This window comes from Paramormyrops kingsleyae, chromosome 12 (genome assembly GCF_048594095.1).
Source record: "Paramormyrops kingsleyae isolate MSU_618 chromosome 12, PKINGS_0.4, whole genome shotgun sequence".
NCBI classification, from domain to species: Eukaryota; Metazoa; Chordata; class Actinopteri; order Osteoglossiformes; family Mormyridae; genus Paramormyrops; species Paramormyrops kingsleyae.
The window spans coordinates 486092-510400 of NC_132808.1; the positions used below are offsets into that span (position 1 = coordinate 486092).

At 42.1% G+C, this 24309-nt stretch overlaps 1 protein-coding gene and 1 long non-coding RNA gene across 5 annotated transcripts; both read right to left on the minus strand.

Annotated features, from left to right (window-relative positions):
- Nucleotides 1-323: 323 nt before the first annotated feature.
- On the minus strand, nucleotides 324-1773 carry LOC140593571 (uncharacterized). Of its 2 annotated transcripts, XR_011993969.1 has the most exons (4): nucleotides 1406-1773; nucleotides 1202-1309; nucleotides 933-995; nucleotides 324-443 (listed from the first exon to the last, which is right to left on the minus strand). It is a non-coding gene; the product is annotated as an uncharacterized lncRNA (long non-coding RNA). The 2 variants fall into 2 exon arrangements; XR_011993968.1 differs by having other exon boundaries at nucleotides 1202-1773.
- Nucleotides 1774-20968: 19195 nt separating this feature from the next.
- LOC140593577 (sterile alpha motif domain-containing protein 3-like) lies at nucleotides 20969-23415 on the minus strand. Of its 3 annotated transcripts, XM_072718497.1 has the most exons (8): nucleotides 23264-23399; nucleotides 22715-22768; nucleotides 22450-22604; nucleotides 22240-22308; nucleotides 21919-22128; nucleotides 21644-21800; nucleotides 21459-21538; nucleotides 20969-21358 (listed from the first exon to the last, which is right to left on the minus strand). In XM_072718497.1, exons 3-8 carry the CDS (start codon nucleotides 22486-22488, stop codon nucleotides 21071-21073), a joined length of 843 nt encoding a protein of 280 aa, XP_072574598.1. In that variant the 5' UTR covers nucleotides 22489-22604; nucleotides 22715-22768; nucleotides 23264-23399; the 3' UTR covers nucleotides 20969-21070. The 3 variants fall into 3 exon arrangements, with proteins under 3 accessions (XP_072574598.1, XP_072574597.1, XP_072574599.1); XM_072718496.1 differs by lacking the exon at nucleotides 22715-22768 and having other exon boundaries at nucleotides 23264-23415; XM_072718498.1 differs by lacking the exons at nucleotides 22240-22308; nucleotides 22715-22768 and having other exon boundaries at nucleotides 23264-23415.
- Between the last annotated feature and the right edge of the window lie 894 nt (nucleotides 23416-24309).

A 24309-nucleotide genomic window follows, 5' to 3' on the forward strand; every position in this document is an offset into this window, starting at 1 on the left:
TGCCGGCTTCCTCTCCGCGCAGCGCACCGCGCGCCATTTACAGCCGCTGCGCGTGGTGTTTGTTTCCCTCCCTTGGGTTTGGGTACCTGACAGTAAAAGCGTGTCGGATGGCTGATTTAATATTCTCATGAAAAGTAGAGGTGTATATAGTTACTGAAACAGATTTTTTTTTTGGTCGAACTAATGCCAATGGGTGTGTTTGCAGAAACGTTTTATGTAATACCTGTAATTTCTTGGAGGGGAAAAAAAAGTTATTTCATGTTTTCGTTCGAATATCCGATGCGTTACGTAATTATGGAACGTACCTTGTTCCGTTGCCTAGTTACTGGACGCTACTTCATCGGTTTCTGTCTTACTGCAACATGGCTTGTCCTCAGTGGAGAAACGAAGTTCCTGAGATCATCTTTGATCCCAGAAATGAGCGATTTTACCGCAGACTCGAACTGTTGGGAGAAGTATGTACTATAAAGATACCGTAGATAATTAAGTTGCAAATTGTCTTGTAGAGTAGAGCAGGGCCGGAGTGGGACTCCTTTTCAGCCCTGGATTTTCAAGCCTTACACCGGCCCACTTTAGTTCACGACTGACTACATTAAAATAACGTCATTTCCAATTCAGTGCAAATACAGTAGCCTAAGTGTATATGTATAAAATAAAGATTAAAATAAACTTTCTAATGACACTATCATGTCTTTTTCAAGGAAACAGCTGCTTTATAACTTCAAATATTTTTCATAAATATGAGAACATTAAAGGGTAAATCTCCAACACTATTCTTTAAAACATCACAATGTCCTTTTCTGCAATATCTGAATATATATTCTGTGCAAAATTGTTCACAGATATCCAGTCCTTAAACACAAATAAAGAATAAAACAAGTATTGCACTATTATCTGCAATACTTTTTTTAACCTGTGGTACAACAGCTTACCTGTGTTTTCCACATTGAGAGTCTCTTGCATGGTACAACTGGGTCCTGGCTCTGCGTCTGACACTAAATGAAATTTTAAAAATGCTAATATTTCTCACCACAAATTTCCCCTTTTTAGCTTTCTGATCAAGTTAAGTCAGATTTATTAATGTAGTGAATCATCTGATGTCATTAATTATCTCAGGGCATTTTTCATTGAGCAGGTGTAATATTCATTAATATTCATTTTAATTATTCGAATTCTTATATTCACTCAATGACAATCCTACCTGCCCATTCTAGTGTGTTGGGCTCATGACTGGTGCTTGGTAACGTTACGTTGCCTGGCTCTTCACTGTTAGCAGCTAACTGGACTAGAGGCTGCTGCTGCCGAAGAGCTACAGTACAAGAAAAAGTTCGATACATAAGCATGAACGGTGGTTTGCAGACATCGTTGTTTTGCACTGCTCCTAACTAGCTTAACGTTAACTTACCGGCCGTTTCATCGTCTTCATGTGTTGTTGTACTCTCGCTGCCGCTGGATTTAACGAAAAATGTACTCAGCTTAGTACATTTGGCCGCGTCAGTTTCTAGAGCTTTCTTTTTTTTAATTCTGGCCTTTTCAGCGCCACGTTTTCGCTTTTTATTATCCATTTTTCATCTCTCGTGTATCTCTTAACAACTGATTTGGATCTGTTGAGCAAAGTGCCGCTGTCGGGGAAGTCGAATGCTAATTACGTCATCATTAACCTGCAGGCTGTATTCTGCTCATGGGGCTGCGAGAAAATAAATAAAAAGAGTGGAGCTGCGGTAAAATAATGAATAAAAAGAGTGAGGCTATGGTTAAATAAATAAATAAATACATAAACAAACAAATAAATAAATAAATAATAAAAAAGTGCGACTGCTGTGAGTGCAGGCAGCTATAGGGACACCGGCCCTGGCGGGCAAAAAACGGACCGGCCCACCGGGAATTATCCCGGTCCTCCCGATTAGCCAATCCGGGCCTGGAGTAGAGGTCTGCAACGGGGCGGGACGCGGCGCGGGTTTACATTTGAGAGTTTTTTGTGCCGGAGCGGGATGTAAAATCAGTCCTGCGCAGACCTCTAGTTGAAATAAATGCAGAGCCGCGCCACAAATTTCAATGTTTCCCTATATTTCTCTCATTTTGACTGTGAAATGTTTCTATTGAGACTGTTTAGATATTTTTGAATTCAGGTCTGTAGCCTAGTTAGATAAATAAATTTGGTACCTTATTTAATTTTTATAAGCCAAGATATTATAGCATTTAAAATGTGTCCGGTATTTTTGGCACACCCTATACTCCAGCAGCCTTGCTTGCGGGATTCAGCAGGTGGGAGCTGGACAAACCATAACAGATGCGGGCGGGAGCAGGTCGAAATATTACACATTTCTGCCGGAGCGGGACAGAAACTTGTGGGAGCGTGCGGGAGCGGGATGAAAAATCAGTCCCGCGCAGACCTCTACTGTAGAGTAGACTCTGGAAAATGGACAATCAATTACATACTGTATGGCAGAAATTCTTAAATTCTTAATGCACTTGTGTTTTTAGGGAGGTTTTGCAAAATGCTTTAAGATGGTGGACATTTTGAGTGGAGAGATATTTGCAGTGAAGGTGATTCCGATAGAGGACTCTGCTGGAATAAAAGAGGTATGTGGTCTGAATCCTGCTTGAAGTCAGCCCCCTCCATAGTTAAATTGCATTTCCCTTATGCTCATTGTGGTAACACGTCTGACATTTCAGAGTCTCCTAGAAGTGGTGATGCTGAAGCTGCTGCAACACCAGCAAGTGGTAAACTTCTCCCATCATGTAGAAGATGATAAATTCATGTACATCTTCATGGAGCTGTGCAGTAGGGGGGTGAGCCCAGCTGTTTCTGGCCTTTGCAGACAGTTTGTTAAGGTTAAGACTCTATGTCGATCCTTTCTTTTCCCATTCCAGTCGATGCTAGACCTCCTTCAAGAACGTGAAATCCTGAGCAAGCCAGAAGTGCGATATTACATGAGGCAGCTCATTGGGGCATTACGACACATCCATGGCAAAGGCATTGTCCACAGGGACCTCAAATTAGGTATGTGTGCGTGCACACGTGATTTGTTTAATTCTTCACATGTTAGTTTTGGCATTTTACATGGCATTTCCAGTGTGGTTTATATGATTGCTGCCTGCTGTTGTATTCTACAACTGTTTAATGTCTGGTGTTATTAGGTGAAATATTTGAGTCATTGGTCTTTCAGAGAACTTATTATTAACGGAGGCCTTGGGATTAAAAGTGGCCGACTTTGGACTGGCCACCAAGCTGGAGCCACTGGAAAGGAGGCAGAAGTGGGATCTTTTTCTTAGATTCTCCAGCAAATCTTTGAAATTGCTCATGCAGCAGGCTGAAGCACATGTATATTGTTTTCCTTTTGTGTGTGTTGTAGAGGCTTTTGTGGGACGAGAGAATATGCGGCTCCTGAAGTGTGGAAGATGGAGGGACAAGGGCCAGAGTCAGATGTCTGGGCGCTGGGGTGTATCATGTATGTATACCTTCTCAATCGTCCTCACAGTCAGAGCCAGAGTCAAGAATGATATCTGAAATGCACCAATGCAGAATGTTGTTATATGCAAATGAAACTCAAATGCCGTTGCTGACTTTCTCAATACAGGTATACGATGCTTGTTGGTGCATACCCCTTTGATGGCGACGCTGAAGAGATCAAGCTGCGTGTCACTCAAGGAGAGTACACTCTACTCAAGTCCCTCTCCTCATCAGCCAAGAAATTGATTTCTTGGATCCTACAGAAGAATCCACAGGATCGGCCCACATTGGAGCAAATCCTGAACCATAAGTTCTTCACTAAGGTACATGCAAACTGCTGGTCTGCTGAGTTCAATAGTATTCATGCGTCCTGAGGAATTGCTTTGCTCAACCGAAACATCTTAAACTACAACCCTAGGGCTTCACTCCTGAGGAAATTCCGTCGAACAGCTACCACAAGGTGCCAACATTCAGATCAGTTAAACGCGTAAAGCACTTCTTCGTAAGGCTGTTCCGGCACATATTTGGACAAAGGAGACGCAATGGTAAGTAAGCTCCTTCAACACAAACCTTGCTAGTCCAGTATATCTCAGTTCATCAGGCTCAGATACCTGGTTTTCCCATGTTTTCTTGCAGAGATGCCCCACTGTGAATTGAACATGAAAACCAGCAGAGAGAACAGCGGCCCTTTCGTCTATAGCAGGGGTGTCCTAACTTTTTTTAGTGTGGGCCACATAGGGACAAATATTCCGAGGGCTGGGCAAACTTGCTAGATGTCAGGTATATGGGCTCATCTCTTTTGTATTTAAGTTCAATCAATCAAATCTGGTCAAAAAATTATAATTATGCTTAATAATTTAATGTGTTTATATCATGCCCCGCTCGTCCGCTCCTCCCGTGTGCCACGCCCCCTCGTGATTAATCCCCATGATTCTCACTGTGGTTAATTAGTCCAATGTGTTTAATTCTGCTTTAGGTATGTTTTCCCCAGTCCGGTCATTAACGTTGTGTGGCGTCGTTTCATGTCTCTGAGTGTGTTCAACCCGAATAAATCCCATATTACAGACTGCACGGCTCCCTGCTCTTGTTTCCCCATTCTGTCATGCAACGCGCAGGGAGCCGTGGAGTCAGGTAATGTGGGATTTATGTGTTACATTAATGTACAATAGGCATCTCAAACTCTGGACCTGGGGGGCCCGAGCCCCATGTAGCTTAGATCTTTCCTCCTTCCACCACAAATGATTCAGATCAAGAGCTGTGTGGTAATTAGCACAAGGAGTTGAATCCGGTGTGTTAAATGAGGGGAAATTCAAAAATGTGTAGGGCTCCAGGCCCCCCAGGACTGCAGTTTGAGACCCCCGGTGTAGAAGCTGTCTTGATTAAAACAGCACCATCTAGTGTTAAAATATAGAAGTATATCAGTCAATTTTCACGTGTGGGCCATATTCCAATATGTTTTTGGAATTTGAAGTGGGCCAATGAGAAATAGGCAGCGGGCCGTAGTTTGGACACCCCTGGTCTATAGTGAAGCTCAGTTTGTGGAACCAAATGCCAGCTTACATGTGGTTGCCCAGGTTGACAACAGGCAGCAGAGCATCGCATCATAAGTCAAGAATGTCTTTCTGGGCAAATTTTTCACATGGACACTTCTTGAGTCTATGCTGGAAAAGCAAATTTAAATGTTCATTTGTCCTGGCTGTCATATGTGTCTCAAATAAATCAGTGTGATTTTACTGTGGCTATTGTCTATTGGCTTTTTATTCTTAACCCAGAGGGATTTTAATATTTATTATTGTCTATTTATAATTGTTTGTCTGGTGTGTGTGTGTGTGTGTGTGTTTGTGTGTACAGTAACGTGGTTTATGAAAACACTTAAATAGCCAATCATAACGCATTCTTCAGTTACATTTGTGTATAAAACCTAACTATGTATGGTCCAACCTCCAGTAGAGTTAACAGGAGTCCGATGTTCAGTAAAAGAACGGAAATACTGGAAAGCATCTGACTGGGGATCTCTGATTATATGCATTACCAGTGTTGTATGGTGTTCTTTCCACAAAATACTGGAACCACCTCTTCCTTCTTGTTTTTGGAATTTATACTCTGCTTCAGGAAAAGGTTAAACTGTAGCTGTATGCCTTTCCATCCATCTTCTAAACCTGCATGCCCTCTATTAAAGGTCAGCAAATGGCCAGATCCAGCCCATCTAGAAACTTATTTGGCCCCCAGAACAAGGTTTCCCTTTTTACTTTTCATTACAAAAAGTTTTGGTATCTCACAAAAGGTCCTATTCAGGTGGGGGGGGGGAGCCTATCCCAGAGGCCATGGGCACCCATACTTGGATATTTTGGCTTTAGTTCACTTTGGTATGTGTTTTGACTGGGGGGGAGACCAGAAGAAACACCATGATGACACAGGAAGAACACAGGACCTCCACACAAGTGGAGCTGAGGAAGAGGCTCAAACCCTGGACCCGCACCACCACACCTCCCCCGATGCCGTATGCAGGCTATCGGTGAGAAATGAATGCAAATCTGGATGAAAATAAAAGGGTGAGATGTTGCATAAGCCTGTGGAAACAATGCCATGATAAATGTGCACCATAATCACAGCTAAAGGAGGTCCAATGAAAAATTCAAATGGCAACTTTTTTTTTTGGCCGGGCAGTGTGACTCTATTCTTTGAGGTTCTCGCTGATGCGGTTGATGTTCTTCCTGTGGTTGTCTTTGGGGCTGAGTGTGCCGTAGGCCTGCTTACGGGCAAAGCTGCGCATGGTGCACACCAGGGGTACGTGTGCTGCCTGGAGTTCTTGTCCACCTCTGTGGTGACTGGTCCATCACCCTTTTCCTCTTCCTCCTCCCCTTGGAAGCCCTGTTAGAGGAGGACATGAGTTTATGTCTCAACATTAACCTCGATAATGGCCAGCATGAGGCTGGTGTTGTGCTGTTTGGACAGCAGATGGGACCATCCTGACTGTGGGGACCCTCAGCATGAGACCACATCCCACCTGCTGAAACCTAAGGTGATGGAATGGGGCTATCCTGAGGCAGGGAGGCTCAGACCAGTTATGGTGGCAGTGAAAGCCGTGCTCCATTATCACGGGCGAGTTTGACAGCCAAGCCACAGTCTGCGGTGGGACTCATCTGCAAGCCTCACATTACCATGCATGCCTGCTGAGGACAAAGTTCTTTACAGTGCCCTCTACAGACTCAATCCTGCTAGTACACTTAGACATGGATAATGATTAATGACCGTTCACATGCTCATACCCGCCCCAACATCCAGGCTTTTTCAAATATACCCCCCACACATAAACAGACCCCATTTAAGCCTGACAGACTCCTATTAACTCAGACACTACCCCCCCTAGGTGATTAAAGTTTACTTCCCAAACCAGACGACTTAAATTTGATTCAGAAACATCAGGCAGCTTGGAGGGTGGTCAGGGAAGCCACTGACCAAGAGATTTACTTGCCAGGGGTGAAGGTTACAATTGGTCATGTCTGTGGGGGGAAGTAGAAATCAAAATGTTATTACAGCCTCCCCCGTACACAGGAAACACAAACAGGTGGCAGGACATCCGAGCTGTGGGTCAGGATGCCGGAATACACTGACTGACCGCAGCTCTGCTCTATAACTTCAGGTCCAGTTGGAGTCTATTACAACTCTGCTAGTGTTGGCTATGCTGACATCATCAGCGTAGCCTGGATTTCTGCTTTGCTGTTTTTGGAAGTCGCCAGTTCAAGCGCTTCAGTGATACAACTCCAGACTAGAGTCAGACACACACGGGGCTTCCAGATAAAGTGCAGATTTGGGCATCCTGCTAAAAGGGGACAGTAATGTCTCCCAGGAGCCCCAAAACATGGACACGTACAGCAGATGGGAGGGCCCTCTGCGTCTGCTCTGCATCTACCGGGGAACCACCTTCTGGACAAGAAATAAGGCCACCTGATATCTGCTGCTGAAAAATTATAGATGGAGTCTCTGCATCTCGTGGCCCCCTCCCCCCCCCAATCTCATTACATGTCGCTGCAGCTGATTGGCTGGAATCCTGCAGTAGGGTCTGGAAGGCCGCCTTACTCACCGTGCAGGTGGCACCTTCCCAGCCAAAAAGGTCAATGATTATTCATACTCTCAAGATAAAGAACGACGCTGCATATTTTGTTAAACTATATCAAAAAAAATGACAACTGACAAATGAAAGTAATTGTCATGCCCCGATCGTCCGCACCTTCCGTGTGCCACGCCCCCTTGTTAACCTCGTGTGGAATCCCCGTGTGATCAGCGGTTTCTGGTTGTTATCATTAGTCCTCTGTATTTAGTCTGCGTTTCAGTTTGCTTCCCCAATACGGTCATTGTATTGTCTGTCTGCGTTTTGCCTGCCTTGTTTATAATTAAACTCTGTATTCCCCGATTTCCTAGGCTCCTCAGGAAGCACTTATCAACACAAATACTGAAAACCTCGCTGGTCCGAGACAAAAAAATCAACAAAACACTATGGGGGAAGGTGCCCCCAACCTGTATGTTACAATCCTTGAAGAACCATGTTAGAGTGTTAGTCTCTCCTCCACCCCCCCAGCCCCAACTTTCCATATCTCCCCTTTCCATAAAACAAAAAAGTTCCTACTTCTCTTCTTTTACTCGTTTAATCTTAGGCCCACTTCAAAGACTGTATGTGGGCAAACTTAGGCTTCTTTTACCCTCAAATTGAGAAAGAATAACAGTTTTATCCTTACATAAAACAAAGTAAATAATAATATAGAGTCTTGGCTCCATCTCTAAGCCATGAATCATTTCCAAAAAGTAAACCAGTCGTGACTCCGATGCCCAGTGAGGTTTGGCAGTTCTCCCCAGCTGAGTTGGCTGTCGGCTTCCAGTTGCTCACAGGGGGCTTCATACTTGCTGATGCTGGTGCAGTTGATGTTCTTCCTGCTTACAGGCAAAGCTGCGCATGGTGCACACCAGGGGTACAGTCAAAGGGTACGCGTGCTACTCGGAGTACTTGTTCACCTCTACAGTGACTGGTCCATCGCTCTTTTCCTCTTCCTCCTCCCTGCTGCATATCCTATAAGGGGAGAACATGAGCTTCTTACACTCCTGTGGCACCTCCTTGTTGTGCTTGGCCTGCTGCTGCACTATGGGCCACAGCGCCTCCCACTAGTTGGTGATGTTCTTGTCTAGCCCTGCTGGCTGCTGCCAATCCCACTCTTTTATCCATTTGTTCGTCCACCAGACGCAGATCACCAGGCAGGAAAACGACAGCATGTAAAAGAATGTGCACAGGGCCGGCACCAGGTAGTCTTCCCAGGAGAATAGCCAATCAGAAGACACTATAGCCCGTGCTGCACAGCCCATTGGCTGAAGTGGCTCACAAGAATTCCAGTTACAGTCTACAGGGAAGCAGGCTCGCACTCATATAGGCAGACGAGTAAGAGTATTTTGAAACGGAATTCTCTATGGCAGATGGCTATAGACAGAACTGCTCGACTTGTTTACAAAGGTAAACAATACTACTGGACCTACACAGACATACACAATGATCACACATTTGTTCTCCCAGTGTGTCAGTCTACTACAGGGGTCATCAACTCTGGTCCTGGAGAGCTACTATCCAGTAGGTTTTCTGTTCCACTTGGCTTCTGATGAGCCACACCTGCTCCTGGTATTTACCTGAGAACTAGTGTGGCTCATCAGAAGCCAGGTAGGATAGAAAACTTACTGGATAGTAGCCCTCCAGGACCGGCCCTGGTCAACTACATACATATCAAAATATTGGATCACTTATTTAACAAAGGCAGCTACAGACCATGATTCTGCCAAAGGAGAAGGCTGAATTGTGCATGAAGTCACAACTAGCTGACGCTGTGCCTCCCACAGATCCAATTCACCTGCTAATTTGGGGAACACCTGCGTCTCAACTTTGACCTCGATAATGGCCAGCATGAGGCTGCTGTTGTGCCATTTGGACAGCAGATGGGGCTATCCTGACTGTAGGGACCCTCAGCCTGAGACCACATCCCACCCGTTGAATCGTAAGGTGACGGAATGGGGCTATCCTGAGGCTGAGAGGCTCAGACTACTGTTATACTGACAGTGAAAGCCGTACTCCATTCTCATGGGTGAGTTTGACAGCCAAGCCAAAGTCGTCATATGACCCATCTGCAAGCCTCACATGACCATGCATGTCTGTCGAGGACAAAGACTGCTGGATCTGACTATGCTTATCGCTTAAACAGGTAGTAACTCATCCACGTCATCTGCAGGTTCCTAAGGCCAGCCACTGCTGGGGTGCAGGGGTCAAAGGTCAAAAGTGTAGTACTCACTGATATGACAGTCTGGGTTAGCAAATCCCAGGGTGCATTTACAGTGGAACCAGTTCACCCCGTCCACACGGATGCCGCTGTTGTAACTGTGGGACAAAACAAAGACCTTTCTTCATAGTGCCCTCCACAGACTCAATCCTGCTAGTACACTTAGACATGGATAATGATTAATGACCTTTCACATGCTCATACCTGCCCCAACATCCAGACTTTTTCAAAAATACCCCCACTCATAAACAGACCCCATTAAAGCCTGACAGACTCCTATTAACTCAGGCACTACTCCCCCCCCCTCCCCCCAAGTGATTAAAGTTTACTTTGAAATATCAAAGAGAGAAATATTCAGAAATATCAGGCAGCTTGTGGTCACCATCCCACCAAAAGGAAAGGCTACTATGGGCAGGGTGGCCAGAGACGCCACTGATGAGAGTTTTACTTACCAGGAATGAGGGTTTGTGTTTGTGGGGGGAAATGGAAAACAAGATGTTACTACACCCTTCCCCGTACACAGGAAACACAAGCAGGTGGCAGGACATCGGAGCTGTGGGTCAGGATGCCAGAATACACTGACGGCAGTCAGTCCATTACAGCTCTGCTAGTGTGGGCTATGCTGACATCATCAGCGTAGCCTGGATTTCTGCTTTGCTGTTTTTGGAAGTCGCCGGTTCAAGCCCTTCAGTGATACAACTCCACACTAGAGTCAGACACACACGGGGCTTTCAGATGTTAATAAAGTGCAGATTCAGGCTAAAAGGGGACAGTGATGTCTCTCAGGAGCCCCAAAACCTGGACACATACAGCAGATGGGAGGGCCCTCTGCATCTACTCTGCATCTACTGGGGAACCACCTTCTGGACAAGAGGTAATGTCACCTCTGCAGCTCTTGTCTTGTGACCCCCAACCCCCCAATCTCACTACATGCCACTGCAGCTGATTGGCTGGAATCCTGCAGTAGGGTCTGGAAGGGAGCATAAGGGCTGATTTATACTTTACTCTCACAACACATACGCCTATGCATCATGGCTGCCACATGTTTTCTGTGTTCATTCCACACGTCATAGATGCATGTACACGAGATGCAATCCCACCAAAAACTGGGGTGGCATTACGGTCACCTTTTGTCACGGGATTATCTGTATATATACGGCAGTTAGTATTAAAGTAACATCTGATTGTTTAAGAATGAATGGCCGGTAGAGCTGTATATTTTCAGAGGCAAGAGAAAATTGAGAGTACTATTGTGTCCCTCTGTGTACAGCGTCTTCAAAATTTAATGGCAGGTTAAGATTGTAAGAAAGCGGCATTATGTGTATGAAGTACAATGAAATTGTAACTTGAAATTCTGACTTGCCTGCTTTCATAAGCAATGTTATTTTTCAAAACAGTTCCGCTATTTATAAATCTTGGTTACAAAATTCACCTAGAGCGTGGGGTTTACGTTTCGCTAGAACATTTATATTGTTATAAGAAACAAAACTTAGCAAGCCGTGCAACTTTAATGACGCTCCTTTTTGGGATTATCTGGCATGTTTAGCATTAGTTTAAAGTTCACCGCCACGACTTTTGCATGAGCTCTGCATGCGCTCTTCAGGCCATTCCTCATCATTTTCATCCTTGCTTGTTAAATCACTCATGAATAGACATGTTTGTGGGAAATTGCTTTATTTTCAACTTTTTTCATTATAAATACTGCAATTCTTATTGCAGAAATTGATATTTTCAAGTGTCATGCAGCCGAATTACAAATTACTATGACGAAATATCTGGCCCCCTGGTGGACATGACCTTTAACCCTGCAGGTGGCAGGCGCAGCAGAAAGCGTTTTCATGCTTGTAGCAGGTACCACCATTGCTGCAGGTGGTGGCTTTTACCTGCGAGGGGGAGGAAGTCAGACAGAGCAAAAACACGCAGGCGACTGATCGGGGGGGGGGGGCAGGCAGAGTCAAACCGAGACAAAAACATGCAGGCCACAAGTTGGGCGGGGGGTGTTTGGGGTTTGGCAATCAGGGGGAAAAATAATTTCCCCACGGGGATTAATAAAGTGTTCATTATCATTATTATTATTAAAACACGCAGGCCACAGATCGGGAGGGGACAGGCAGACCATGGCAAAAACACGCAGTCTGGTCAGATCTTGAATTTAATCCATGCCACAGAAAGACATCCACAGTCCAATCAGTCAGGAGAAACTCATTTCTGTTACTGCCAGAGAAGATCATGGCACCCCAGTGGTTCTCAGCCCATGGACTCGCATGAGAGTACCACAGCCCTCACAGGTGGATTCAGCATATTAATTTGGGCAGGAAGTTAAACAGAACCTCGTCATCATCACCATGGGGTCCAATGGTTTCAAACCTCACTTCTGAAACATGGGTCACATGACCCAAGTGGAGCCATCAAGACATTAAGTTGATCATAATTATCACAGCACTGCTCCAGCACGAGACCAGAAGCATCTTCATATCTGTGAAAGAACCCAATGTTGGGTCTGGATCCAGAAGCACAAAAGTACGATGACTGAAAGGGGCTTGAGTGAATCCAAGACAGAACGGCCAGCTAAATGCCAGTTTGGCACTTTCAAAAAAAGCTCATGCCTTAGCAAACAACAAATCAGGTGTTGAGGCAGGCCTGGTCCTCAGGGTTTTGCAATCTTGACACAGATCTATAAACATGCTGAAACATATGAGGTCTTTGAGAAAAGTATTACCATCAAGAGGGCATCATCACCTAAATACACTTTGCTAGGAAAACACCACAGGTGCAAACCCTGAGGAGCAGACCCCGTGTGAATGGTCAGCACCACAGTCCCTGTCCTTCTGAGCAGCCCACGCCTCTCTGCACACCAGGTCTACAGCCATGGTGCCCCTGTGGTTTCCGAAACCTTCACTGAAGCATGAGCAGCGACCCCCACCTACTTCACTGCTGAACTACACAACCCCAGAAGTGAAGAGACTTCGGTCCCTCTCTTGGACATGGTAACCACATGGTTGCTGGTTCATAGATTTGGAAAGATCAGATACATGCCTTAAGCTTATCGCATCATTTCCTTTGATTTTCACAGTTTTCAATGCATCCAGATAGTACTCACAGGGTTTCACTATTTCCACATTTTCTTATAGCCTTTTTCCAAAATGGGTTAGATTCAACTTTTACCTCAAAATTCTACACCCATTTCCCCATAATGACAAAGTGAAAAATGTTTGCTTGGCTGTTGGCCATGTATGATGAATAGATGAACTTTTATTAAATGATTAGTTGGGACATCTGGCCAAGTATGGAAAATATCATACGTGATGGGGGGTTGGGGTATTAGAAAAATCTGTGCACTAAACCCCTAGAGTCCCGACTGCATCCCCCAGTGAGAACAGTGGAACGTGAGAGCAGTGGAAAGTGAGAGCCAGGAAACAGGAATTATTAGCAGCTCCAGATTATATTAGGAAGTGGCCTCCTAACCTGTGGGGGCTGATCCTTCCTGACGGGCTTTCACTGCCCCTCCAGATACAGACGTTTTAACACCCCCCATTCTGATTGGGTAATGTACTGTAAGGAAATCAGCCTAACAGCACAGTGACACTCCACATCACTTTTGGCTTGTTTTCCCTCCTTTTGTCCATTTACGCTGTACAGGAAGTGCATTGCATGATAGTTTTTCCACGATGTCCCATGAAGTTATGGTCTCGACGTTCTCACATCATAACCCCCCGCCCCCAATCAATAACAACCAAATACAGAAAGAGTATTTACTGTTGGAGTCTGACTTACTTTTTATCTTGCTAATGTGTTGGGTTTAAATCTTAAAAGCTTAAAGTTTTAGTATGGATGCTGCAGCGCCCCGTCACAATGAGACCGTTCCTCTAACACGGATCTAGGTGTGCTGGGAGCCATGGCTCTCTGTCCTCCCCCAGCATCCACCCCCCCCCCCCCACCCCCTGACCAGACGACATGGCCCTCTGTGAGTTTGAGACTGATAGCCATGATACGATACGAATTTCTCCCGATTTTTTAACAAAATGAGCTGCAGACAAATTTATTTAAAAATATTCATTTATTTATCTTTCTAAACTGTGCAAAACGTGTCCTCTGCTTAACAGTGCAACTGAAATTGATAAAATACTTAAAAAAAAAAATCAAAATAATAATAATTAAAAAATCTTCAAATAAATAAACAGTAACGCTTTACATTAATTGCACCTTCATAATTATTTTATATTGCATTCATAGAACGTTCAGTACACCTTCATAATGTATTCATTAAGTATTTAGAAATCATTCATAAACATCATGCATGTATACATGCTTTACATCCTAACATCCCTTAACAGCTTTAATATACATTAATAACAAACATTACATGATTATACAAGTATAATGTTTGTTATTATTATATAATGTTTGTTATTAATGTATATTATAGCTGTTAAGGGATGTTAGGATGTTGAAGTGTACTTGCATGCTGCTTATGAATGTTCTATGAATGCATTATGAAGGTGCCCTTAATGTTCTATGAATGCATTATGAAGGAGCACTTAATATAAAGCGTTACCAAGTAAACTAAGGCTTGCATGTGCAGCTTTTTAGCGTAGTTTGCCCTTTTAATAACCTTCGCTCTTGCAGTGGTGAATTGAGCTCACTGTGGTGCCGGTCTTCTGTCATAAAATCCGGGTGAGGGTAAAATGCGGATTCCGCCGGATTCCGCCGAACGTAAACAAAAGGAGGAGCTCAGCATTGCGGTGCAACTGCGCAGCCAGTACAATACGGATGTCCGAAATCGTATTGTTCTTAATGTTAACATTAATTTCATTGTTAATTTGTTAAACATGTGAAAATGTTCTATATGTTATCTGTTGAGCGTTCTCTGGTCGAGGATAATCTGCATCTTTTCCTTCTCTTTTCCCGTCAGATAGATATGTGGATGTCCATGGCTACCAACGTCACTGTTCATGGATGCCTGTTCCTGACGAATAAAATAAATCATAATAAATCAATAAATAAATATGTCTTTCACCAAACATGTCATTATTTTATTGTAATTCTGTATTTCTGTAGATCTCACATCCAAGCACTATTGAACTGTTTTGGTGTTATCTGATTAAATTTTCTCATATAAGTACAGCTATACTGTACAGCTTGAAAGCACTCCTGTGAAATATCTACCTAGAAACGTGGTTGCCACTCTACAAGCCATTTTATGAGAATTAATACACGAAATAAATAAAAGAAAAGGGATATTGCAAATCATGTTATATTGAAACATGGAAGTGGCACATAGAAATCCTGCGCTGGGACATGTGATATATTGCCGGAAAGCTCGCAATGTGTACTATACGGAAATGCATGAAAGTTCCCAGCGCAGGATTTCTAAATGTGCATTTCGCCCTGTACACTGTAACCATGTAGACACCGCCATCCATAATCTTAAACTAAAAGTCCACGGAAGTGGCACATAGAAATCCTGCGATGGGACATGTGATATACTGCCAGAAAGCTCGCAATTTGTACTATACGAAAATGCATGGAACTTCCCGGACAGGATTTCTAAATGTGCACTTCGCCCTGTACACTGTAACCATGTGGACACCGCCATCTATAATCTTAAACTAAAAGTCCACGGAAGTGGCACATAGAAATCCTGCGCTGGGAACTTTCATGCATTTCCGTATAGTACACATTGCGAGCTTTCCGGCAATATATCACATGTCCCAGCGCAGGATTTCTAAATGTGCATTTCGCCCTGTACACTGTAACCATGTAGACACCGCCATCCATAATCTTAAACTAAAAGTCCACGGAAGTGGCACATAGAAATCCTGCGATGGGACATGTGATATATTGCCGGAAAGCTCGCAATTTGTACTATACGAAAATGCATGGAACTTCCCGGACAGGATTTCTAAATGTGCATTTCGCCCTGTACACTGTAACCATGTGGACACCGCCATCTATAATCTTAAACTAAAAGTCCACGGAAGTGGCACATAGAAATCCTGCGCTGGAAACTTTCATGCATTTTCGTATAGTACAAATTGCGAGCTTTCCGGCAATATATCACATGTCCCAGCGCAGGATTTCTATGTGCCACTTCCGTGGACTTTTACTTTAAGATTATAGATGGCGGCGTCCACATGGTTACAGTGTACAGGGCGAAATGCACATTTAGAAATCCTGCGCTGGGAACTTTCATGCATTTCCGTATAGTTCACATTGCGAGCTTTCCGGCAATATATCACATGTCCCAGCGCAGGATTTCTAAATGTGCATTTCGCCCTGTACACTGTAACCATGTGGACGCCACCATCTATAATCTTTAAACTATAAGTCCACGGAAGTGGCACATAGAAATCCGGCGCTGGGACATGTGATATATTGCCGGAAAGCTCGCAATGTGAACTATACGAAAATACATGGAAGTTCCCAGCGCAGGATTTCTAAATGTGCATTTCGCCCTGTACACTGTAACCATGTGGACGCCACCATCTATAATCTTTAAACTATAAGTCCACGGAAGTGGCACATAGAAATCCGGCGCTGGGACATGTGATATATTGCCGGAAAGCTCGCAATGTGAACTATACGAAAATGCATGGAAGTTCCCAGCGCAGGATTTCTAAATGTGCATTTCGCCCTGTACACTGTAACCATGTGGACGCCACCATCTATAATCTTTAAACTATAAGTCCACGGAAGTGGCACATAGAAATCCGGCGCTGGGACATGTGATATATTGCCGGAAAGCTCGCAATGTGAACTATACGAAAATACATGGAAGTTCCCAGCGCAGGATTTCTAAATGTGCATTTCGCCCTGTACACTGTAACCATGTGGACGCCACCATCTATAATCTTTAAACTATAAGTCCACGGAAGTGGCACATAGAAATCCGGCGCTGGGACATGTGATATATTGCCGGAAAGCTCGCAATTTGTACTATACGAATAGCAAAATACCTCACTGATTCTTGAGGTAAGGGACAAAACATGTCTCACATAAAAAAGTCTTCTTTATGTTAAAATTGAAAAAAATATTAATAATAAAAATACTACAAAAGTAAAATCTGTCACACTTGTGCATACTTATGAAATTGATATAATATATTAGAAAAGGAATTTATCACAATTTGTTAAAATATAGGCTCTGTACTAAGAAAGTACATGCAATTTGACCTGTCCTCAGCAGGACATTACAATGTTTAACTTCCCCAAAAAATGTTAAAAAGTGCTACAAATGGGTAAATATTAATGTCAAATGAACTGAAGTATTAAATCGAATATGAAATGTCCTATCTGAAAACTTTAAATTACATTATCCATTTTAAAAATGTTTATAATAGTGTGTCCTCATATTCAGTCAGCTCCGTCTGATTTTTTGCTGACCATGACTTTGCCTAATTTGTTCAGGAAAAGTCATGGTCAGCTATAACATCTAGGACCCCATTAGCTTTTCCTGCTATTGGTGGGTTCAATAGTAGGACAGATAGTCTGGTAAGTTTTACAATTTTTGATATTTTAATAAAACAATGTTGATATCACTGCAGTCACAGCTTTGATGTGTCAACTCCATCTTCCCACCGCAATACTCTTATTAAAGGATTTTGAAATAAATGTTGTCTTTTTAGTTCAGGTTAGCAGGCTAACTAACATCTTGGGAAAAAACAAAATGGCCTCAGTGTATGAGACACTGATAAAATGGGAAAACATGTCCTGTTGTCAACTACGTAAGACGTCAACTCCGTAGGTTTTCTGTCTGACGGAGGTGACACTTAAACTGACAGAGTTGACAACTGCTTATAGAAAGTATTATTAGGATAACAGAGACACTGCATACTGGAATGTACTACACTAAAGGTGAAAAGGCAGCATTTTGCACAGTATCAGAGTCCAAGAGGCAAGATGCATCAGCAATCTGGACATACATGGATCCAGTACTGAATGCTATTCGGATAAAATATCCATCAGCTACCACTGTGCACTTTTGGTCTGATGGTCCCAGTAAGCAGTATAAGAACAAAAAGAACTTCTTTCTCCTTTCTGAGGTACCATCCACACTTGGGTTCACCAGGACCACATGGAATTATTTCCCCACTTCCCATGGCAAGGGTGCCCCCGATGGAATTGGAGCAACAGTAAAACGAACAGCAGACAAATTGGTTCTGCATGGAAATGACATGACAAATGGAAAAGAGTTCTTTGAAAAGATCTCAAACTGTTTGAGTGGTGTGCAGCTGTATCACATTGAGGAAAAACACATGGAAAAATATGACACACTTCTCATACAACAACTGAAACAGGTTCCATCCACAAGAAAGATACACCAGGTCATCCCATATCAAAATAGTGTCTCCCACAGACAGCTGTCATGTTTTTGCAGTGAGCCAATGAATTGCCAGTGCTTTACCCCAGCAACTTTCATTTTAAATGACTGTGCAGATGAACGACAGACTGAAACAAGGGCCAAGAAGAAAGGTCCTTTGGCCATGTTGATGGAAGAGATGGAAAAGGATACGAGGGAAGAAGAAAACTTGATGGACTGGGAAATAGAGGAGCAGCCAGTGAAAGATCCTGAAGGCACCATAGTTGAAATATCTATTGACAGCATTGAGGAGGGAGACTGGCTAGCTGTAGTATATGATGGCCACTGGTGGCTAGCAAAAGCCATGCATGTTGACAGTGAGCACCAAGATGTGAGAGTAGAGTTCATGCATCCTTGTGGCCCAACAGCTAATGTTCACCCCAAATGTGGGAAGAGGGATGTGTGTTTCTGTCCAGTCACTGACATTCTTCTGAAACTAACAGGGAAGGCATCTCCACTGCAGATAAGCCGTACAAGAGAGATCTACAGTGTAGCCCCTGATGTAATGGACTTTATAGAGCATGAGCATGTCCAACGCATGCTGCTGAAATCTTAATGCAGGTCAGATGAAAATGTTAACTGACATAAAGATCTTTAGTGTATTTTGAAACACGCTACAGTGATGAGAAGAGATCCGTTGTGATTTCAGTTCCTTCTGTTATACGTGACCCTCTAGGACAGGGTCATTAGTTGTTTTTTATACGAGGTAAATCCTAATTTTCTCATTTAAGCCTTGAGTTCCTGTTTCCAGATGTTCTTTGTCTATCCACTCTTTTCAATTACTTGATGGTTCCATGTCAAATCAGCACTTCATGAACTTCATTCTCTGTCATCAGCTGTTTGTCAACACCGTCAGATGAAGGTTTTTGTGCTTTTATGACAAAATGTATTACCCCTTGTTCAATTTACTGTGTTTGGATATTAAAACATCACATTAACTACACACAATGAGCTCTTCTTTATTTAATAACATTGATTATATATGCTTATTACTAAAAATGAACATACAAATTTAAGGAACTTTGAAATTTCCATTTTTACAGATAGTGTGATATCAGAACAAATTTCAAAATAATTCATTTTATAACTTAACTCTGTTACAAAACATCAGAAATATATACTTAAGGACCCTAATCAATGTTTTAATTGATAAAGTCAGAATAGAATGATTTTTTGTGTGTCTGACGGAGCTGACATAAATCATGTTATTGAGTAATTAAAGGTCAGTTTTCATAAAAAGTGTTTTTATAAAAAACCTGTTCCCTTACATGGTTTGGTGGCTGAGACCTTTGCCTATAAATATATCTAGTTGAGATTAGTGTGGTATGTGGTAAAAAAGAAAGAGTAGGTCTAAAACAGGTTTTGTCCCTTACCTCAAGAATCAGTGACCTCTTACCTATCACTTATGTATAGATTCTGTACAGCTGAACATTTCATATATATATATTGTAGGAATTATTAGCTCAGGTAATTTTTAATATCTCCACCAATATGTTTGTAATTAATTAAAGTTTAATTAATTATTATTTAATGCTGATTATTAACCAATCGTTATGCCGAATCGCGGTATCCCTGTGAGTCTGTTAATGTGAGACTTAAATGGGATTCACTAATTACCAGTATCGCTTAGTAACCTGGGTTAGAAGGCTCGTCCAGCGAGCTGCATCACCAGGTAATGTAAACGATTGGTAGCGAAGCTCCCCTCACGGCCGATGAGAGAGAGTCTCGTGATGTTTCAGGCGAGTTTGAGGTTCAGAGCGTGTAGCAAGATCGCACAAAGGCAGGGACTTAGTGTGGAACACTCAATGGCGGAGGCTGAAGTTATGTAAATGACATGAACACTACAACTAACATAAGACAGACATTACACCTAACACAAACAACAAACACGAAATAACGGAATAAAACAAACGATGTAATTATGAAAATGCAATGAGCGGATTTAAATGAGTAACCTTAAATGGGAAATACTGTTCTGCAAAGCAAGAAACACGACCCTAAAGTCATATAGCAGGTTAACAGAACAGCTTACGTTGTTAGAATGAAAGGAAGTTGGTTTACTTGGTTGAAGGGGCACTGATGGTTGTTCTCCTTCTTTGTTCTGAGGTGCCAGGGTTTTATGCTGTAAAGTTCATGAATAGGGATGACCAGTAATTCGACTCCTGGCCCAATGGCTGGCCATCCATTTGGCGGGCTTTTGGAAGGGGGTCTGTATCAGTCCTATTGGGATTTATGACTTGACTGATTCTCCCTTTATTGATGATTTTCATTAAGCTGTTATAACTTTTGATACATCCACTTTTATGGTAATCACTGACCAGATTTGGAATTAGGGGTGATTAAAAATCATTTTGACACCAAACGTGCCATACCAGCTTCACAGGTACATACCTCATACCATCTGCATTAATTGATTAAACAATTAATTAGTTTATCTACACTCTTAAAACAAAAGGTTCCATATTGAACCTTTACGGGTTCTATAGCTTGGTACATATATGGCACCCTCAAAAGGTTCTATATAGAACCATTATAGAGGGTTCAATTAAAAGAACCCTAAAGGTTCTTTGATTTAAAAAAGAGGGTTCTAAACAGCACCTTTAAAAGGTTCATTTGTACTCATATTTTTGTTAATACTTAATCATTAATAATGATGAAGAATGATAATGGGTGATACTGTAATAGTAATAAATAATACTTCAGCAATTATATGATATGATAAATGAATAATTTAATTAAATTAATTAGCTGCAGCTATTATTCTAAATAAAATAGGCAATAACTAGGCAAACCTTTTTTACAAGCTATAAGCCCAAAAGCAGCTATGAAAGAAAGAGACGAGATGTAGTTTCAAAAATGGCCTGTATTGTTCATTTAATAAAATTATCTACAATCAAATAAATTAGAAATAAAATCCATTAGAAAACCAAAACAATTCACCTTTCAGTTATGAGCAAATCTGAATGTACAGTTTTAGTACAGGAATAGACACAGGTTTTTGTCCATTTGCCATTTGAAATGAATAACGCTCTGCAAAACTCAAGGTGTGCTTTATCTGCTTGGGGTACTGCACACCAAAGATGAAGTAAACTTCCAGCAGGCATTGGAGAGCATGTGGTATGTCCATCTCTCCACTTGTGATGGTGACTTCATCCATCTTTATAGATGCTCTGCTGGCAAGGAGGGGAGTCTCTGAATCATGAAGGATGATGGTTGGAAATGAGCTGGGTGGTTCCTATATAAATGAGAAATGTTTTAGTGACCTCCTGATTGAATTTATGATGCAGTTGACAAAACAAAGACATGCAAATTACAATCATAGACACATCACATACCTCATTTAAACAATAAAGAAACTTTGAGTTCTCCTTGAAAAGTGCTGGCAGGATAAGGATGGCAACACTCTTTTGAAGGTCTAAAATTTCAAAAGAAACAATGTTTTCATAAAAGCATACAGTAGTTTTATAGAGACAATTGAAGGGTGCGAAGCAAAAAGAAAAGATGTCAGCTGGTGACATACTATCTGTGTTAGCCTCGGTCCTTAGCAGGCTGGACAGCAGCTCCTTCTGACTACCATGTTGAGCTGCCCTGATGATGTTGGGTGTCAACAGACTGAGGGCATTTTGAAGGCTTAGCTCCATGTCCTGACCAAAACGCAACCTCATTTCATGATGCATCTACAAAAACAAAAAAGAGAAAAAAAGTGAAAAGGAAAGTTGTCATTAATAAATTAATACACTTGCTTCCTAACAGTGCTGAAATCTCATTATAGTAATATTACTATTAGCTTCTCACCAGCTCTGGCACCTGAAGAAAGGGGAACATCTCCATCACCTCCTCAGTTGGCTTGGCCATATATTCAACCCTCTTATATAGCGTGCGCTTCATTCGGTCCATTATATTGGGGAAGTCTAGCTGTCGCCGGCACAGCTCATTATTCATGGCATTTATGTGCTCTCGAAAATTCAGGTCATCCTCCCCAACACCATCATGGTCCAGTACAATCTAGAAAAAAAATATACAGAGAATACAGGAATTAAGCATGTGAGCAATGAGCAATAAATGTTCCAAGACAGAAATACAATACAGAATTTGAATCATTAATTTATTGCAAACCTTTTGTGTCGGATTACAATCCCCCCAAGACGTCTGGATTGTATATTCACTTCTGTGCCTCTTTGCCCTCTGGAATTAGCCATAAGATATTTGTAAAGTTTCTGTAAAGTATATACTGGTAAACCATGACAATACAGGCTAGCAAGCTGACAGACATACAGACAGGCACACAGATGGGCTAAAGACAAGCATGAATCTTAAAAATGGTACCTGATGTCCAAGTGGGTCCTCCAGAGGCACATGGTCCATATAACTCTCCGTCTTTTGGCACCAAACTTTTTTTTCATCTCCTGGACTGTTGCCAAGTTCACTAAAGGTGACCTTTCCTTCTTGAACTTATTTTGCAAACACTCCAATAGAGTTTCCTGTGGGTGTTTACATAAGATATAAGGCTCACACGGCATAAAAGTAGTACAGAAATTCAACTGAAGAATAATGTTTTGCATTAAGAAATAACAGTTAAGAAATAACATACATATCCAGAGGAGCTATGGTCTCTAAAAAACGTCTCCCTCAGCTTCTGCGACATCTGAATCAGACAGACGCTACAATTAATTTAACTGTCAGACTGAGAAGGAAGTTATGGAAGCCCGTTTACGCCACCGTGGGAAAAAAAAATATATATATATGTACATTTTAAGTCGAAATTTCGACTTTGTTATCTCGTTATTTCGAGATATTATCTTGAAATTTCGACTTAGTTATCTCGTTATTTCCGAGATATTAAATAGACAAATTATATCTATATATTTTTTTCCACGGTGGCGGAAACGGGTTTCCATGGGAAGTAGAAAACTTATCGTAATGAAGAATCCTGTAAGGTGACAGGCAAGGATAGCTGCGACTACAGTATATAGCCCGAACGAACAATAAACTTTGTATCAGCTGACCTAATTATCGGTAACGTGCCCATTGACATTCACGGGGAACGCACCTTGTATTCCTTTATTCACGTTTTGGTCTCCAGAAAATACTGGTAATGATTATGAATGAAAAAAGGAGAGGAAAGTTTTGTGCCACTTACCATTAAAATGAGTGTCTTCAGAAAGGTTCCATAAACGACAGTTGAAATTCAAATATATCCTCGCGTGCGTGAAATAGCACCTTTTTGAAGGCAACGGTTCTATTTCCTAGGGTTAGAACCCCTATGGTTCTATATAGCACCCGCAAGAACCATTTTCTTGAGTAAATCCTGTTCCTGATTGTTGTCATTAGTTCATTGTATTTAGTCCACGTTTCTGTTTTCCGTTTCCTCATTTGTACATGCCACTTCCATGGACTTTTAATTTTAGATTATGTAGGGCAGCTTCCCTATTGTTACAGTGTATAGGGCACAATGGATAATTACAAATCCTACCCCAAACACTTTTAAATGTTTTCATAAAATTACTTTTTTTTTTCTTTTCCTCCCCCTTGTCGTGTCCGGCAGTTTTGCAAGCAGGATGTTAGTCTGGGTGCTTTATTGTGCCAACACTTTTATTTTGCCAAGTGGAGCTTCGGATTTAAGCTCCTCTTGTTACTTGAGGTATACTCTTTATTAATCAGTTATATGTCATTGCGCCACAAAGCCGGAGCTGACAGGGGGGGGGGGGGTTAGTGGGAAAGATATAGAGAGAGAAAGTGAGAAAGGAGAGAAAGGGGTGAGAGACAGAGGAAATAGAAAAATAAATAAATACATAATAAAAATAAAATAAGGAGGGGGGTCAGAGAGAGAGAGACAGGGAAAGAGAAATAATACAAACAGTAGAACAAAAAAGAAAGAGTAATAAAAGGACAGCTTCTGCATCTTACTGCTGGACACTGTATCATCACACCAGCTGCTGTATCTGAAAGATAAGATCCAGGGACACACACAAACAGTGTACACACAAAGAAACCAGTGGTACCATTATGACATGGGAATATGCTTGTGTCAGTATCTGCTCCTGGAATTAAATACGTTAATACCAGAGGAAAAAAAAAAAATATATATATATATATATATGCATAAGCAGACCACCAGGAACACTGTCTAAATATCGTCGTACCCGTATCTGCATCTAAGAGGAGGGAGTGGAAGCCACACACCAA

Excerpts from the sequence above, each read along its gene's own strand:
- LOC140593577 (XM_072718496.1), bottom strand. The coding sequence starts at position 22,488 with ATGGACCATGTGCCTCTGGAGGACCCACTTGGACATCAG. Across the intron at positions 22,309-22,449 it reads AGGACCCACTTGGACATCAG|AGGGCAAAGAGGCACAGAAG; the intron begins GTACCATTTTTA and ends GGCTAATTCCAG. Across the intron at positions 21,359-21,458 it reads TTCTTTATTGTTTAAATGAG|GAACCACCCAGCTCATTTCC; the intron begins GTATGTGATGTG and ends TCATTTATATAG.